This window comes from Oncorhynchus nerka, linkage group LG24 (assembly GCF_034236695.1).
Source record: "Oncorhynchus nerka isolate Pitt River linkage group LG24, Oner_Uvic_2.0, whole genome shotgun sequence".
Lineage (NCBI taxonomy): Eukaryota > Metazoa > Chordata > Actinopteri > Salmoniformes > Salmonidae > Oncorhynchus > Oncorhynchus nerka.
The window spans coordinates 89743474-89761567 of record NC_088419.1 but is presented as its reverse complement, the minus strand read 5'-3'; the positions used below and the strand labels follow the sequence as shown (position 1 = coordinate 89761567).

At 47.8% G+C, this 18094-nt stretch overlaps 1 protein-coding gene across 11 annotated transcripts in view; it reads right to left on the bottom strand.

Annotated features, from left to right (window-relative positions):
- The window catches only part of LOC115119585 (disks large homolog 1-like), a 340988-nt gene that overhangs the window by 238262 nt on the left and 84632 nt on the right, over positions 1–18094 (bottom strand). Inside the window, exon 1 of one of the 11 annotated variants that reach the window (XM_065009273.1) lies at positions 8329–8651. The exons of the other annotated variants lie outside the window; for them this stretch is intronic. Within the exon in view, the coding sequence (XP_064865345.1) occupies positions 8329–8430 (102 nt within the window). The 5' untranslated portion in view covers positions 8431–8651. Of the gene's footprint in view, positions 1–8328; positions 8652–18094 lie in introns of those variants that run through there. 11 annotated transcript variants of the gene reach the window in all.

The following is an 18094-nucleotide window of genomic DNA, read 5'->3' as shown; positions in this document are numbered from 1 at the left end:
ACATACATACCTACATACCGTACAGGTCCCCAAGCAGGAGTGTGCTTTGGCGGTGTGGGACGACCAGCCATGTGGCATCCTGTCAAACAGCTAACCAACCACCCACTCAGATGCTCTCGGGTTTTAGTAAACATTGACACCGACTAACTAAGCTGTGAGCGGGCTACAAACAGACATACCATTTCTATTCTGTCTTTTGTGAGTCTGACTGGGTTTGTATTGGCCGTGACCGGCTCATACCAGGCAGTGTGACTGTGTGTGTGGCTACGGAAAGAAATTAGGCAGGGTGAGTGAGTGAGTGAGTGAGTGAGTGAGTGAGTGAGTGAGTGAGTGAGCGAGCTGAGGGGGGCATCCCATATCCAGGATGGTACAGAATCTCTTTTCTCCTTCAATCTCCAGTCACAGCCCAAACCGTCCATCCCAGTCATGGCCCAGTGACTCACAACCTCACACATCATGTCTGCTCTAGTCCTACACTTTACTGCATGACAACTGATTTACATAATAGCCTGAGCCTCCCAGTCAAACATGGGTGTATGACTTGTGTACAACTATGGCTAGTATACAATGCCAGGCCTCAACCTACAGTACAGTACACGCGAATGACAGAAAATCGGAGAAAGGAGTGAGATGTAAGGTATGAGGGGAGAGGAGAAAAAGTGAAGATGGACAGAGAAAGAGAAGAGGATTAGAAGATGGATAAGAGAAAGATGAGGATTAGCAGATGGATAGAGAAAGATGAGAGGATTAGAAGATGGATAGAGAAAGATGAGGATTAGAAGATGGATAGAGGAAGATGAGAGGATTAGCAGATGGATAAGAGGAAGATGAGAGGATTAGCAGATGAGAGGATTAGCAGATGGATAGAGGAAGATGAGAGGATTAGCAGATGGATAAAAGAAAGATTAGAGGATTAGCAGATGGATAGAGAAAGATGAGAGGATTAGCAGATGGATAAGAGAAAGATGAGAGGATTAGCAGATGGATAAAAGAAAGATTAGAGGATTAGCAGATGGATAGAGAAAGATGAGAGGATTAGCAGATGGATAAGAGAAAGATGAGAGGATTAGCAGATGGATAAGAGAAAGATGAGAGGATTAGCAGATGGATAGAGAAAGAGAAGAGGATTAGCAGATGGATAGAGAAAGATGAGAGGATTAGCAGATGGACAGAGAAAGAGAAGAGGATTAGCAGATGGATAGAGAAAGATGAGAGGATTAGCAGATGGATAAGAGAAAGATGAGAGGATTAGCAGATGGATAAGAGAAAGATGAGAGGATTAGCAGATGGATAGAGAAAGATGAGAGGATTAGCAGATGGATAGAGAAAGATGAGAGGATTAGCAGATGGATAGAGAAAGAGAAGAGGATTAGAAGATGAGAGGATTAGCAGCATCTGTGTGAGGCTAATTACAGAAGCCCAGAGGCCAAAAGAGCAGTGCTCCCAGTCAGCCAATCAGTCAGTCAGTCAGTCCCTCCAAATGTGACAGCTCAGCTGCATTAACCACAGCTGTTTGATGTGGGTTAAAGATTGCCTGGGCAGTCAGAGTACTCAATATACAGGTAACTGCCAAAATAAAGGAAACACTTGCGTAACTGAGGGACAGAAAGTACATTGCAAGCAGGTTCTGTCACACAGGTTTGGTTCTGGAGTTAATTAAGCAATTAACATTGCATTGGATCATTTACAGATGTAGGATCTTAATTTGATCACCCAGTTGCAGAACTGTCCTGCAATGCAGTAAATGTAAAACGTGTAGGGTGGGTTGCACCATCATGGTTTAAATGATTCTAGGATTAGAGCTAATCTAGGTTTTTGTAAATCTAAGGTTTAGAATTAAAATCAGAGATGTTATTGCATCACTTCATTTAGAATCTGTGATTACTGGCTTTTAAACTATGATTGACACATTACACCAATATTGAGGTGTTTTGTGAGTTGAAACAAAGTAGCTAGCCTACCTGACAAATGAGGCAACAAAGGTGCTGTTCCTTGATCAAATAATAATATAGCACTGCTGCAACTCCCTCGTGAAAGGTGCTGTTCCTTGATCAAATTATAATATAGCACTGCTGCAACTCCCTCGTGAAAGGTGCTGTTCCTTGATCAAATTATAATATAGCACTGCTGGCTGCAACTCCCTCGTGAAAGGTGCTGTTCCTTGATCAAATTATAATATAGCACTGCTGCAACTCCCTCGTGAAAGGTTCACATGGGTTGGCTCATTTTAAATAAAATCTGTTATTTGCCAGTACTAGACAGACAACTTGTTTGTTAACTAACGTTAGCTTACTGTAGCTGGCTAGCTAGTTTATAAACCAAGCTAGCTGGCATAAGATCAATTATTATTGTCATTACTTAACCATTTATTATTCGTTCGCTAGCCACCTGACCATGGCACGTCAAAGTTCAAATATCTCTCCGCTTATGAAAAAACCCTCGTCAGCAGCTGATGCAGTAGTTTAGCAACGTACTGGAGGACAAAAAGACAGACAGGCACCTGGGCCATTTTATAAGAACGATTTAATGGATCGACAGGGATTAAAAAGAGAAGAGAGACACAAATCAGATGAAGGCGTGCTGGAAAAACTTCAAAGCGAAAGCCAAAAAAGGACACGGCAGAGGAGAAGCGGGGGCCATTTCAGACCGGAAGGAGGGCCTCCATCCAAGGGAATAGATCCTCTCTCCCAGAAGATATGCGAGCTGATTCGCCAGTAGTTTGACCCTCTCCTTAACCCCTATGATGACGACAGACAACTCGACCCACCAATATTCAGTAAGCATAAATAAATGGTAAACATCGATGACTATAACACACGTTAAAACTAACATTAATGCTACTTCACTAAAGTGTTTCCGTTATCAGTCCCGTTTCAGCATGTTGCATAACATCATCATTCGTACCAAGGCTGGGCATTTCATAAACCCCAATTAAATAGCTGTTCCTTTCCTTTAGTTGAGCTTACACCCTGTTGCCGTGGAGAAACAGCATCGCCTGGATCTTGCACCAGCAGAAAAACACCAGAGAGAGGCCAAGCAAACGCCCCAGAACTGACATGAACCAAGCTCATATTGATGTTTTTGGAGGCTGGAAAGAGAGAGAAAAATCTACTGCAGATTGAGGTCTTGAATTCACGAAGAGAGATACTGCAAATTCAGAAACAGAAACTCCTTCAGGGAAACAAATGCCCACTACTGTGTGAAGAATGCTCATCTTTTTATTTATTAAAACAATTATTTATTAAAACAAATGCTTTCCCAAGCAATTTGGTGTCCTCCAGTCTTGTCCCCACTCTTAGTGTTCTGGTGTTTTCAGTTCCACCCGGTATGGTACTGAGAATAACAATATCTTAATAATGCATGTTAATACAGAATGCCTACTTAGGAATTGTGTCGATCAAAATATAATATTACTTTTTACATGTTACCAGTGTTACATTATTTACACCTCAGTCTACAAAATGGTTCTCAATCAAGGTTCTCCTCACAGCATTCCCATTTGCAGAATGTTGCACCTGGACATCTTCATCCTCCTCAGGTAAGACCGCCTCGGGTAAGACCGCCTCGGGTATCCCTTGTCAGGATATGAGAGGTAGTGTTCTCTCTCTCTCTGAGATCTCTTGTCAGGATATGAGAGGTAGTGTTCTCTCTCTCTCTCTGAGATCTCTTGTCAGGATATGAGAGGTAGTGTTCTCTCTCTCTCTCTGAGATCTCTTGTCAGGATATGAGAGGTAGTGTTCTCTCTCTCTCTCTGAGATCTCTTGTCAGGATATGAGAGGTAGTGTTCTCTCTCTCTCTCTGAGATCTCTTGTCAGGATATGAGAGGTAGTGTTCTCTCTCTCTGAGATCTCTTGTCAGGATATGAGAGGTGGTGTTCTCTCTCTCTTCAGGTCTCTGGGGGTTTAAAAGCAGAGTCATAAGGTACCCATGACAGGCATATCCATTGTCACCTAGAAGGTGGCCTTGATATGCCCCTCTTTCCAGCATTGCACACAGATGACTATTGTCAAATATACTGATGTCATGGGTGGATCCTGGCCATCCTAGCTAGGATGTTGGTGAGCTGATTTTTGTCATCACTGACAGCCTGCACGTTGATGGACCAGTAAGCTTTCTGATTACGGAATAGTTCTCCATTCAACGCCACCAGAGTTGGGAATAAGAATGTGTGTACAGTCTATTGCCCCGAGTACACCTGGAAATCTAGCTCTCCTGTAAAATCCAGCTGGCGATTCCGCTGTAGGGTTGAATGTAGTGATTCTTCAGACCGTCAAAAGCACTGGACACTGGCTAGAATCCTGCAGACGGTTGACTTGTAGAGTCCAAAACGGTCCCCAACCACCATCTGGAAACATCCAGTTACACAGAACTGTAGGGCCACCAGGAGCTGAAGTAGTGGGGGTACGGTCTCGTTCCTATCACTCCCATACTTCACGGTTGGGTCCAACCTTTCTTTCTAGTTGCATTACAGAGTCCTTGGAGAAGCGGTATCTCTTTGAAAATCTCAATATTATCATAAAACTCAACAGGATTCAACCCGTTTCTAATTTTGTTCTCTGAGGAACTCTGTCGTTCTGGTGTCTCCACAGCAGATTTGCTGCCATTTAGTCAGTTAAACCACATCAAGTGGCAGTTTGGAGATTAATCTCCAATCTAAGTTTATATAAAAAATATATAATAATTGCAACAGGCTTCAAATTTATCTAAATTAAAAGTAAAAACTAAAATATAGATCAGATGAAGAATTAAATTAAAACTAGGTTTAACATTTGGTGCAACAAGATTAACAGATAAACCTTGATTTAACCCAGGTTAAGAGGTTATCCATGTTGGTGCAACCTAGCCGTAGTATATTTGAAGTTTAAAAAGGCTTCTGAAGTTTGTAACTTTGAAATTTCAGACTTTATTTTCCCTTATGAAAAATGTATCGTCAACTCCTTAAAAAATGTCCATTCATTCTAATTCAAATGTCCTGTTGCTGCAGGATTATTTTCCTGCTGTTGCAAACTGGCTCAAATTAAGATCCAACATCTTTATCAAAATGCCAAGTTGCCCATTATTTTGGCTAGAAGAGGAGATCTAAAAGAACACAGAGGGTTTAATGTGTGTTTCCCTCAGTCACCAGATCTCAACCCAATTGAACAACCAATGGGAGATTCTGGAGCGACGCCTGAGACGGCGTTTGTGGGAGATTCTGGATACCCAATACGCCATCCCAGCCTGACCTTGACCCAATACGCCATCCCAGCCTGACCTTGACCCAATACGCCATCCCAGCCTGACCTTGACCCAATACGCCATCCCAGCGACCTTGATCCCCCAGCCTGACCTTGACCCAATACGCCATCCCAGCCTGACCTTGACCCAATACGCCATCCCAGCCTGACCTTGACCCAATACGCCATCCCAGCCTGACCTTGACCCAATACGCCATCCCAGCCTGACCTTGACCCAATACGCCATCCCAGCCTGACCTTGACCCAATACGCCATCCCAGCCTGACCTTGACCCAATACGCCATCCCAGCCTGACCTTGACCCAATACGCCATCCCAGCCTGACCTTGACCCAATACGCCATCCCAGCCTGACCTTAACCCAATACGCCATCCCAGCCTAACCTTAACCCAATACGCCTGACCTTAACCCAATACGCCATCCCAGCCTAACCTTAACCCAATATGCCATCCCAGCCTAACCTTAACCCAATACGCCATCCCAGCCTGACCTTAACCCAATACGCCATCCCAGACTAACCTTAACCCAATATGCCATCCCAGCCTAACCTTAACCCAATACGCCATCCCAGCCTGACCTTAACCCAATACGCCATCCCAGCCTGACCTTAACCCAATACGCCATCCCAGCCTAACCTTAACCCAATATGCCATCCCAGCCTAACCTTAACCCAATATGCCATCCCAGCCTAACCTTAACCCAATATGCCATCCCAGCCTGACCTTAACCCAATACGCCATCCCAGCCTGACCTTAACCCAATACGCCATCCCAGCCTGACCTTAACCCAATACGCCATCCCAGCCTGACCTTAACCCAATATGCCATCCCAGCCTGACCTTAACCCAATACGCCATCCCAGCCTGAACAGTGTAGATGGTATTGTCCTTCTGAAAGGTGAATTCCTCTACCAGTGTCTGGTGTAAAACAGACTAAAGCAGGTTTTCCTCTAGGATTTTGCCTGTGCCCCTTTCTGTTTATCCTGAAAAACTCCCTAGTCTTTGCCGATGACAAGCATACTCATTCCATGATGCAGCCAGCACCATGCTTGAAAACAAGGAGGCAATTACTCAGTGACTACCTCATGAAGCTAGTCGTTCTGCCCTTGGACAAGGCAGTTAACCCACTGCTCCTAGGCTGTCATTGAAGATAAGAATTTGTTCTTAAATGACTTGCCTAGTTGACTTACCTATAAAGGTAAAAAATAAATCAAAACAATAAAGCTGGTTGAGAGAATACCAAGAGTGTGCAAAGCTGTCATCAAGGCAAAGAGTGGCTACTTAGAAGAATATAAGAATCTAAAATGAAATATATATTTTGATTTGTTAAACACTTTTTTAGTTACTACATGATTTCATAGTGTTGATGTCTTCATTATTATTCTACAATGTAGAAAATAATCAAAATAAAGAAAAACCCTTGAGTTAGTAGGTGTCCAAACTTGTACTGTATATAATCATCTTTTCACTTGAGTATCTTGTGACAAAAAAAAATATATATATATTTTTTTAAATCACAATTAATTCTTTTTTTCAATCCCACTTTAAAACGTGAAAAAAAATCCATCCTAACTCTTACTATACATTTTATAATAAGAGTTTAATTAGCCAGAGTGTGTTGGCCAGAGTGTTATTACATGAGACAGTGAGAGGGTTGAGGAGGGGAGGAAGGGAATCGCCCAGAGGCGCAGAGAGGAACAGTTGTTACGTAATCAGCTGAAGTAGCTGTTTGGTTTCCTGTGAGGGTTCTAAAACAGATGACAACACACACACACACACACACACACACACAAACAAACAAACAAACACACACACACAAACACACAAACAAACACACAAACAAACACACAAACATGCCCAGAATTAGAAGAGAAGCTGTCCAATAGGAAAGATATACAGCAGATTAGATAGAGAGGAATTGTTTTGGATGCATTTGAGGGCAACTACTGAGGCCATGGTAGCATGCTTTAGATGTGTATCAGCATTATGCTTATTACGACCCAGCTAGCACCCCAGAGTACACGACCCAGCTAGCACCCCAGAGTACACGACCCAGCTAGCACCCCAGAGTACACGACCCAGCTAGCACCCCAGAGTACACGACCCAGCTAGCACCCCAGAGTACACGACCCAGCTAGCACCCTAATGTACACGACCCAGCTAGCATCCTAGATTACATTACACATCTAGCATGCTACAATGAACGACACAGCTAGCATGCTACAATGAACGACACAGCTAGCATGCTACAATGAACGACACAGCTAGCCTGCTACAATGAACGACACAGCTAGCCTGCTACAATGAACGACACAGCTAGCCTGCTACAATGAACGACACAGCTAGCCTGCTACAATGAACGACACAGCTAGCCTGCTACAATGAACGACACAGCTAGCATGCTACAATGAACGACACAGCTAGCATGCTACAATGAACGACACAGCTAGCATGCTACAATGAACGACAGCTCGTTTGGTGAGGACATTGGGAGTCATACATACTGTGTTTCTGCTTGGTTTAACAGGGATGTTTAGAAACGCTCACGGTACGCTTGGCTTGGTAGAGCACGCTCAAAAACAGCTAGGCTAATTCCACACACATGCACGCACACACACACACTGTGGCTGTCATGTCAGTGTGTCTGGAATCCACTTAAGAAAAATATATATTTTTTAAACGTGACTAAATTCAAAACCAGATTCAGTGTTTGTACTTCAGACAGTGAGAACATCACCACTGTGTTTGTGTGTAGGTACAGAGTGTAAACACACATTATTTACGCTTGGTGTGCTCTTAAAAAGAAGAGGCAGCCACGAGGGTCTCACCACACATACACTGACTCACACACAAACGTGGTGATTCCTTCTGCCCACGCACTGAACAGGCTAACGAGCGCTGTAGGAGCGCGTGTGTTAACTCTGTTTGGGGTTACTGGTGTCCTGACAGATATATCTCTATATGTCTGTCTATAAAGACCCCCTGTGGCTCACTATTACAGTACGCTGAGCCCTCACTCACACACACACACATGTAAATAAACACTGGCCACCATGCATCCATGTGTGTGTGTGTGTGTGTGTGTGTGTCCTACCTTACATCCGAATATAAGCGAGACAGTGCTGTTGGTGCATGCTACTTTACAGTGGCACAACATTGGCGTAAAACAATCCGAGTGCTTGACGCTGGGTGTCATATCGTTGTCAGTGCCCGGGCACCTCCATCATGGTCTCTCTGTCCCCCCAGAGCCAGGAGCCCCCTGTACGTCTGTCTGTCTGCTTGTCTGTCACTCTGTCAGTCCCGGCTCTGCCTGCCTCCAGCCTGCTCCCTCTGCCTCTTCCTCATCACAACCACCATCCTCATATCCAGGTAGAGGTGTTGGCAGGCTTCATAGAGTCTCTCTCTTTCTCTCCCTCCCTCCGTCTCCCCACGTCTCTCTCTTTACTACAGAGCACAGCAGTCCCAGTGTACTCGCTCTGTAAGATCACAGCACAGCGCTCTGTCTGTGTCTGTGCCTCTCTTCCTCCTCTACCCTCTCTCTCATTCCCTCACTCTCTCTCGCTCTCTCCGCTCGGCTGACTCGCCGCTCTGCATTCAGGCAGCCAGATCAATGAGCTCAGAGAGAGAGGGAAGAGCCATGGTGGTGGAGAGAGAGAGGAGAGACAGAGAGAGAGGGAGAGAGAGAAACAGAATGAGACAGAGAGAGAGAATGCCCTGGGCAGTTCTCTCTCTCTCTCTCTCTGCCTGCTGCAGTGGAGCCTCTGCCATGACTCGTGCACTCAGAGAGGGACACCAGCACTACACACAAACATGGTCAGGCAGAGAGAAAGAGAGGAAGGAGAGAGAGAGAGAGGAGAGAGAGAAGAAAAGGCGGGAGAGACAGAGTTCGAGAGAGACAGAGAGCGACAGAGGGAGAAAGAGAGAAAGAGACACAGAGAGAGAGAGAGAGAAAGAGAGAGAGAGAGAGAGAAAGAGACAGAGAGAGAGAAAGAGACAGAGAGAGAGAGAGAGAGAGAGAGACAGAGAGAGAGAAAGAGACACAGAGAGAGAGACGCAGAGAGATAGGAAAAAAAGGCAGTAGAGAGTTAAGACAGAGGGGGGGTCAATATACAGCCCAGTGGACAGGACAGACTAAACAAACACAGTGAACGACAGAGAGGAGGAGTGGAGAGAGAAAGACTGTCCGTACATCACACAGGACAGGGAGGTGTGATCTCACCAGTAGAGACAGACTGTCCGTACATCACACAGGACAGGGAGGTGTGATCTCACCAGTAGAGAGAGACTGTCCATACATCACACAGGACAGGGAGGTGTGATCTCACCAGTAGAGACAGACTGTCCGTACATCACACAGGACAGGGAGGTGTGATCTCACCAGTAGAGAGAGACTGTCCATACATCACACAGGACAGGGAGGTGTGATCTCACCAGTAGAGACAGACTGTCCATACATCACACAGGACAGGGAGGTGTGATCTCACCAGTAGAGAGAGACTGTCCATACATCACACAGGACAGGGAGGTGTGATCTCACCAGTAGAGACAGACTGTCCATACATCACACAGGACAGGGAGGTGTGATCTCACCAGTAGAGACAGACTGTCCGTACATCACACAGGACAGGGAGGTGTGATCTCACCAGTAGAGAGAGACTGTCCATACATCACACAGGACAGGGAGGTGTGATCTCACCAGTAGAGACAGACTGTCCATACATCACACAGGACAGGGAGGTGTGATCTCACCAGTAGAGAGACTGTCCATACATCACACAGGACAGGGAGGTGTGATCTCACCAGTAGAGACAGACTGTCCGTACATCACACAGGATAGGGAGGTGTGATCTCACCAGTAGAGACAGACTGTCCGTACATCACACAGGACAGGGAGGTGTGATCTCACCAGTAGAGACAGACTGTCCGTACATCACACAGGACAGGGAGGTGTGATCTCACCAGTAGAGACAGACTGTCCATACATCAGACAGGACAGGGAGGTTTGATCTCACCAGTAGAGAGAGACTGACCTCTTCACACTACAACCCGCTGCTGCCCCAAGAGAATATCATCACAGCAGCACGCTCATAGCAAACTAAACCTCTACACCACACACTGAAACGACACCACACACTGAAAGCCACAAGAGAAAGGAGGGACAGAGAGGGAGAGGACTGCAGAAATATAGTGGACAGCACTGGACACCTCGACTTGACCACACAACCTAGGCTTAAACCTGTCCAGCTACACCTCTGAAGCTGGACCTAAACCTAACCTGAGACAGCTCAACTTACAGACGGATGCAATCACATGTCAGCAAAGCACTGTGGACTTTCAAACCTGCAGAAAGTTCATAGACAAAGTTGCTGTGTTCAGAAGTGTGTGTGTGTGTGTGTTCAGCACTTTAAAACAATGACAGACCTACACTGTGTACAGTCCTTCTCTCGCTGATGACAGATCTAGAGAATAGGAAGCAGGTGTGAGGAGATCCTAATCGCTCCTCTGGGCCTCGTCAACCAATCAGCTTCCAGCATAACTATCTAGATCACAGAGTGCTGAGCCACCATGATGCCACAACAGATTCCCTCCCCCACTTCTTTCTCCCTGGGTGTGTGAGAGAGATGAGAGATAGCGAGGGAGAGAGAGAGCGAGGGAGAGAGAGCGAGGGAGAGAGAGAGAGAGAGAGCGAGGGAGAGAGAGCGAGGGAGAGAGAGAGCGAGAGAGAGAGCGAGGGAGAGAGAGAGCGAGGGAGAGAGAGAGAGAGCGAGGGAGAGAGAGAGCGAGGGAGAGAGAGAGAGCGAGGGAGAGAGAGAGCGAGGGAGAGAGAGAGGGAGAGAGAGAGAGAGAGAGAGCGAGGGAGAGAGAGCGAGGGAGAGAGAGAGAGAGAGAGAGCGAGGGAGAGAGAGAGAGCGAGGGAGAGAGAGAGAGCGAGGGAGAGAGAGAGAGCGAGGGAGAGAGAGAGCGAGAGAGGGAGAGAGAGAGCGAGGGAGAGAGAGCGAGGGAGAGAGAGAGAGCGAGGGAGAGAGAGCGAGCGAGGGAGAGAGAGAGAGCGAGCGAGGGAGGAGAGAGCGAGAGGGGAGAGAGAGCGAGCGAGGAGAGAGAGAGAGCGAGCGAGGGAGAGAGAGCGAGCGAGGGAGAGAGAGAGAGCGAGCGAGGGAGAGAGAGAGAGCGAGCGAGAGAGCGAGGGAGAGAGTGAGGGAGGGAGAGAGAGCGAGCGAGCGAGCGAGAGAGCGAGGGAGAGAGCGAGGGAGAGAGAGAGAGAGAGAGAGCGAGGGAGAGAGGGCGAGAGAGAGCGAGCGAGAGAGCGAGGGAGAGAGCGAGCGAGCGAGAGAGCGAGGGAGAGAGCGAGGGAGGGAGAGAGCGAGGGAGGGAGAGAGCGAGGGAGAGAGAGAGCGAGGGAGAGAGAGAGAGAGAGAGAGGGAGAGAGAGAGAGAGAGCGAGGGAGAGAGATAGAGAGCGAGGAGAGAGAGAGAGAGCGAGGGAGAGAGAGAGAGAGCGAGGGAGAGAGAGAGAGAGCGAGGGAGAGAGAGAGAGAGCGAGGGAGAGAGAGAGCGAGGGAGAGAGAGAGAGAGCGAGGGAGAGAGAGAGAGAGCGAGGGAGAGAGAGAGAGAGCGAGGGAGAGAGAGAGAGCGAGGGAGAGATGCGACGGATAGATAGAGGGCGACGGATAGATAGAGGGCGACGGATAGATAGAGGGCGACGGATAGATAGAGGGCGACGGATAGATAGAGGGCGAGGGATAGATAGAGGGCGAGGGATAGATAGAGGGCGAGGGATAGATAGAGGGCGAGGGATAGATAGAGGGCGAGGGATAGATAGAGGGCGACGGATAGAGGGCGACGGATAGATAGAGGGCGAGAGATAGAGGGCGAGGGATAGATAGAGGGCGAGGGATAGATAGAGGGCGAGGGATAGATAGAGGGCGAGGGATAGATAGAGGGCGAGGGATAGATAGAGGGCGAGGGATAGATAGAGGGCGACGGATAGAGGGCGAGGGATAGATAGAGGGCGACGGATAGATAGAGGGCGACGGATAGATAGAGGGCGACGGATAGATAGAGGGCGACGGATAGATAGAGGGCGACAGATAGAGGGCGAGAGATAGAGGGCGAGAGATAGAGGGCGAGAGATAGAGGGCGACGGATAGATAGAGGGCGACGGATAGATAGAGGGCGAGGGATAGATAGAGGGCGAGGGATAGATAGAGGGCGAGGGATAGATAGAGGGCGACGGATAGATAGAGGGCGACGGATAGATAGAGGGCGACGGATAGATAGAGGGCGACGGATAGATAGAGGGCGACGGATAGATAGAGGGCGACGGATAGATAGAGGGCGAGGGATAGATAGAGGGCGAGGGATAGATAGAGGGCGAGGGATAGATAGAGGGCGACGGATAGAGGGCGACGGATAGAGGGCGACGGATAGATAGAGGGCGAGGGATAGATATAGGGCGAGGGATAGATAGAGGGCGAGGGATAGATAGAGGGCGACGGATAGAGGGCGACGGATAGAGGGCGACGGATAGAGAGCGACGGATAGAGGGCGACGGATAGAGGGTGACGGATAGATAGAGGGCGAGGGATAGATAGAGGGCGACAGATAGAGGGCGACGAATAGATAGAGGGCGACGGATAGATAGAGGGCGACGGATAGATAGAGGGCGACGGATAGATAGAGGGCGACGGATAGATAGAGGGCGACGGATAGATAGAGGGCGACGGATAGATAGAGGGCGACGGATAGATAGAGGGCGACGGATAGAGGGCGACGGATAGAGGGCGACGGATAGAGGGCGACGGATAGAGGGCGACGGATAGAGGGCGACAGATAGATAGAGGGCGACAGATAGATAGAGGGCGACAGATAGATAGAGGGCGACAGATAGATAGAGGGCGACAGATAGATAGAGGGCGACAGATAGATAGAGGGCGACAGATAGAGGGCGACAGATAGAGGGCGACAGATAGAGGGCGACAGATAGAGGGCGACAGATAGAGGGCGAGAGAGTTATGGCAGAAAATTGTTGGGTCCACTTGCACAACACCCAATTGAAATCCTGCATGTAGCGTTCTGTAAGATTCTCCTACATGTCCAGAGGAAAACAATCAATGCATGCAGGGCAGAATTAGGCCAATATCCACTAATAATAAAAACTAAAAGAGAAATTCAGTCTAACATCTAAAATACAGTGATATCATTACCATCTCATATCATTACCAAACCCTGCAATGCCAAGAGCTGAGCAAAGAAAAGAGACCCCTCATCCAGCTGGTCCTGGGGATGAGTTCACAAACCTGTTCTACTAACACACTGAAGCCTCAGTTCCCTCATCCAGCTGGTCCTGGGGCTGGGTTCACAAACCTGCTCTACTAACACACTGAAGCCTCAGTCCCCTCATCCAGCTGGTCCTGAGTTCACAAACCTGTTCTACTAACACACTGAAGCCTCAGTCCCCTCATCCAGCTGGTCCTGAGTTCACAAACCTGTTCTACTAACACACTGAAGCCTCAGTCCCCTCATCCAGCTGGTCCTGGGGATGAGTTCACAAACCTGTTCTACTAACACACTGAAGCCTCAGTCCCCTCATCCAGCTGGTCCTGGGGATGAGTTCACAAACCTGTTCTACTAACACACTGAAGCCTCAGTCCCCTCATCCAGCTGGTCCTGGGGCTGAGTTCACAAACCTGTTCTACTAACACACTGAAGCCTCAGTCCCCTCATCCAGCTGGTCCTGGGGATGAGTTCACAAACCTGTTCTCATCCAACACTTCCCACACTGCCCCTACTCGGATGGTATCGCGCCGTCCCAACCTTCGCTCTCTCTCCCCCGCTACTCTCTCCTCTTCCATCCTATCATCTCTTCCCTCTGCTCAAACCTTCTCCAACCTATCTCCTGATTCTGCCTCCTCAACCCTCCTCTCCTCCCTTTCTGCATCCTTTGACTCTCTATGTCCCCTATCCTCCAGGCCGGCTCGGTCCTCCCCTCCCGCTCCGTGGCTCGACGACTCATTGCGAGCTCACAGAACAGGGCTCCGGGCAGCCAAGCGGAAATGGAGGAAAACTCGCCTCCCTGCGGACCTGGCATCCTTTCACTCCCTCCTCTCTACATTTTCCTCCTCTGTCTCTGCTGCTAAAGCCACTTTCTACCACTCTAAATTCCAAGCATCTGCCTCTAACCCTAGGAAGCTCTTTGCCACCTTCTCCTCCCTCTTGAATCCTCCTCCCCCTCCCCCTCCTCCCTCTCTGCAGATGACTTCGTCAACCATTTTGAAAAGAAGGTCGACGACATCCGATCCTCGTTTGCTAAGTCAAACGACACCGCTGGTTCTGCTCACACTGCCCTACCCTGTGCTCTGACCTCTTTCTCCCCTCTCTCTCCAGATGACATCTCGCGTCTTGTGACGGCCGGCCGCCCAACAACCTGCCCGCTTGACCCTATCCCCTCCTCTCTTCTCCAGACCATCTCCGGTGACCTTCTCCCTTACCTCACCTCGCTCATCAACTCATCCCTGACCGCTGGCTACGTCCCTCCCGTCTTCAAGAGAGCGAGAGTTGCACCCCTTCTGAAAAAACCTACACTCGATCCCTCCGATGTCAACAACTACAGACCAGTATCCCTTCTTTCTTTTCTCTCCAAAACTCTTGAACGTGCCGTCCTTGGCCAGCTCTCCCGCTATCTCTCTCAGAATGACCTTCTTGATCCAAATCAGTCAGGTTTCAAGACTAGTCATTCAACTGAGACTGCTCTTCTCTGTATCACGGAGGCGCTCCGCACTGCTAAAGCTAACTCTCTCTCCTCTGCTCTCATCCTTCTAGACCTATCGGCTGCCTTCGATACTGTGAACCATCAGATCCTCCTCTCCACCCTCTCCGAGTTGGGCATCTCCGGCGCGGCCCACGCTTGGATTGCGTCCTACCTGACAGGTCGCTCCTACCAGGTGGCGTGGCGAGAATCCGTCTCCTCACCACGTGCTCTCACCACTGGTGTCCCCCAGGGCTCTGTTCTAGGCCCTCTCCTATTCTCGCTATACACCAAGTCACTTGGCTCTGTCATAACCTCACATGGTCTCTCCTATCATTGCTATGCAGACGACACACAATTAATCTTCTCCTTTCCCCTTCTGACGACCAGGTGGCGAATCGCATCTCTGCATGTCTGGCAGACATATCAGTGTGGATGACGGATCATCACCTCAAGCTGAACCTCGGCAAGACGGAGCTGCTCTTCCTCCCGGGGAAGGACTGCCCGTTCCATGATCTCGCCATCACGGTTGACAACTCCATTGTGTCCTCGTCCCAGAGCGCTAAGAACCTTGGCGTGATCCTGGACAACACCCTGTCGTTCTCAAATAACATCAAGGCGGTGGCCCGTTCCTGTAGGTTCATGCTCTACAACATCCGCAGAGTATGACCCTGCCTCACACAGGAAGCGGCGCAGGTCCTAATCCAGGCACTTGTCATCTCCCGTCTGGATTACTGCAACTCGCTGTTGGCTGGGCTCCCTGCCTGTGCCATTAAACCCCTACAACTCATCCAGAACGCCGCAGCCCGTCTGGTGTTCAACCTTCCCAAGTTCTCTCACGTCACCCCGCTCCTCCGCTCTCTCCCACTGGCTTCCAGTTGAAGCTCGCATCCGCTACAAGACCATGGTGCTTGCCTACGGAGCTGTGAGGGGAACGGCACCTCAGTACCTCCAGGCTCTGATCAGGCCCTACACCCAAACAAGGGCACTGCGTTCATCCACCTCTGGCCTGCTCGCCTCCCTACCACTGAGGAAGTACAGTTCCCGCTCAGCCCAGTCAAAACTGTTCGCTGCTCTGGCCCCCCAATGGTGGAACAAACTCCCTCACGATGCCAGGACAGCGGAGTCAATCACCACCTTCCGGAGACACCTGAAACCCCACCTCTTTAAGGAATACCTAGGATAGGATAAAGTAATCCTTCTCACCCCCCCTTAAAAGACCTAGATGCACTATTGTAAAGTGGCTGTTCCACTGGATGTCATAAGGTGAAAGCACCAATTTGTAAGTCGCTCTGGATAAGAGCGTCTGCTAAATGACTTAAATGTAATGTAAATGTACTAACACACTGAAGCCTCAGTCCCCTCATCCAGCTGGTCCTGGGGCTGAGTTCACAAACCTGTTCTACTAACACACTGAAGCCTCAGGACCAGAACATCCAATCAATCAGGATAAACCAAATTACAACACAGTCAAAACAAAACTACACTGCTTATTGGGAAACAGAAGCACAAGGCTAAATGCAGTGCTATCTGGCCCTAAATGGACACCGTGGCTAACTCTTTGACCATGGTTACTGATCAAAACCTTTGAAAAACCTTGACAAAGTACAAGCTCACTGAGCAGTTTTGCCATTGAGAAGGGTAGACACAGGAAAACCTGGCTCCCTGTAGAGGAAAGGCTGTGTAACCACTGCACCACAGCAGAACCTGAGACGGAGCTGCATTTCCTGACATTTTTTTTTTTTAAATATAAAACAATTAGAGTGTGTCATTTCCCCAAATTTGAAACTCTTATTCAAGGGTTCAAAGACCTCTCTGATGAGGATAGGTTACCTGTCCTGTTGGGAGAGGACGCAGAGAGCTCTGGGTTGGCAGCGCACTACATTGCGCCATCACACACTGTCCCATACGATGAGGGACAGTGTCTGACAGACCAGCCAACCTGCACATGTCCTCTATGCTTACTGTTATTGTTCAATGTATGGTTATTGTTGTTACTGTCCTCCCGTTGACAATATTGATTATTATTATTTTAATTATGTTAATACTGTAAATTTGTGCACAAAATATGAGAGAAATACGTTTTTTTTTGTGCGTTTGGAACAATTCTGCCATCTTTAATTTCAGCTCATGAAACCAACACTTTACATATTGCATTTATATTTACCCTAACCCATTTATATTAACCCTAACCCATTAACCCTAACCCATTTATATTTACCCTAACCCATTTATATTAACCCTAACCCATTAACCCTAACCCATTTATATTTACCCTAACCCATTTATATTAACCCTAACCCATTAACCCTAACCCATTAATATTAACCCTAACCCATTTATATTAACCCTAACCCATTAACCCTAACCCATTAACCTAACCCATTAACCTGCTTCTACTCGGGACGCTTGCGTCCCAACTAGAGCTCTGGAAATGCAAATGCGCTACGCTAAATGCTAATAGTATTAGTTAAAACTCAAAAGTTCATTAAAATACACATGCAGGGTATCGAATTAAAGCTACACTCGTTGTGAATCCAGGCAACAAGTCAGATTTTTAAAATGCTTTTCGGCGAAAGCATGAGAAGCTATTATGTGATAGCATGTAACACCCAAAAAGACCCACAGGGGACGTAAACAAAATAATTAGCATTTCGGCGTTACACAAACCGCACAATAAAATAGAAAACATTCATTACCTTTCACCATCTTCTTTGTTGGCACTCCTAGATGTCCCATAAACACTATTTGGGTCTTTATTTCGATTAAATCGGTCCATATAAAGCCTAGATATCGTTATATGTAGACTGTGTGATAAACGCAAAAAACATTGTTTCAAAACGTAACGTCATTTTTTAAAATTCAAAAAGTCGACGATAAACTTTCACAAAACACTTCGAAATACGTTTGTAATGCAACTTTAGGTATTAGTAAACGTTAATAAGCGATAAAATTCATCAGGAGGCGATGTAAAGATCATTAGCTGTCCGTCTGGAAAAATGTCCGGCTAGAAACTCAACGAAAATATCCGGTCCTAGACCATAGGAGATACGGTGCCCTGCATGTGTTTGACCAAGAAAAAACTCGAAGGGAAATGACAAGACTCTAGACACCGT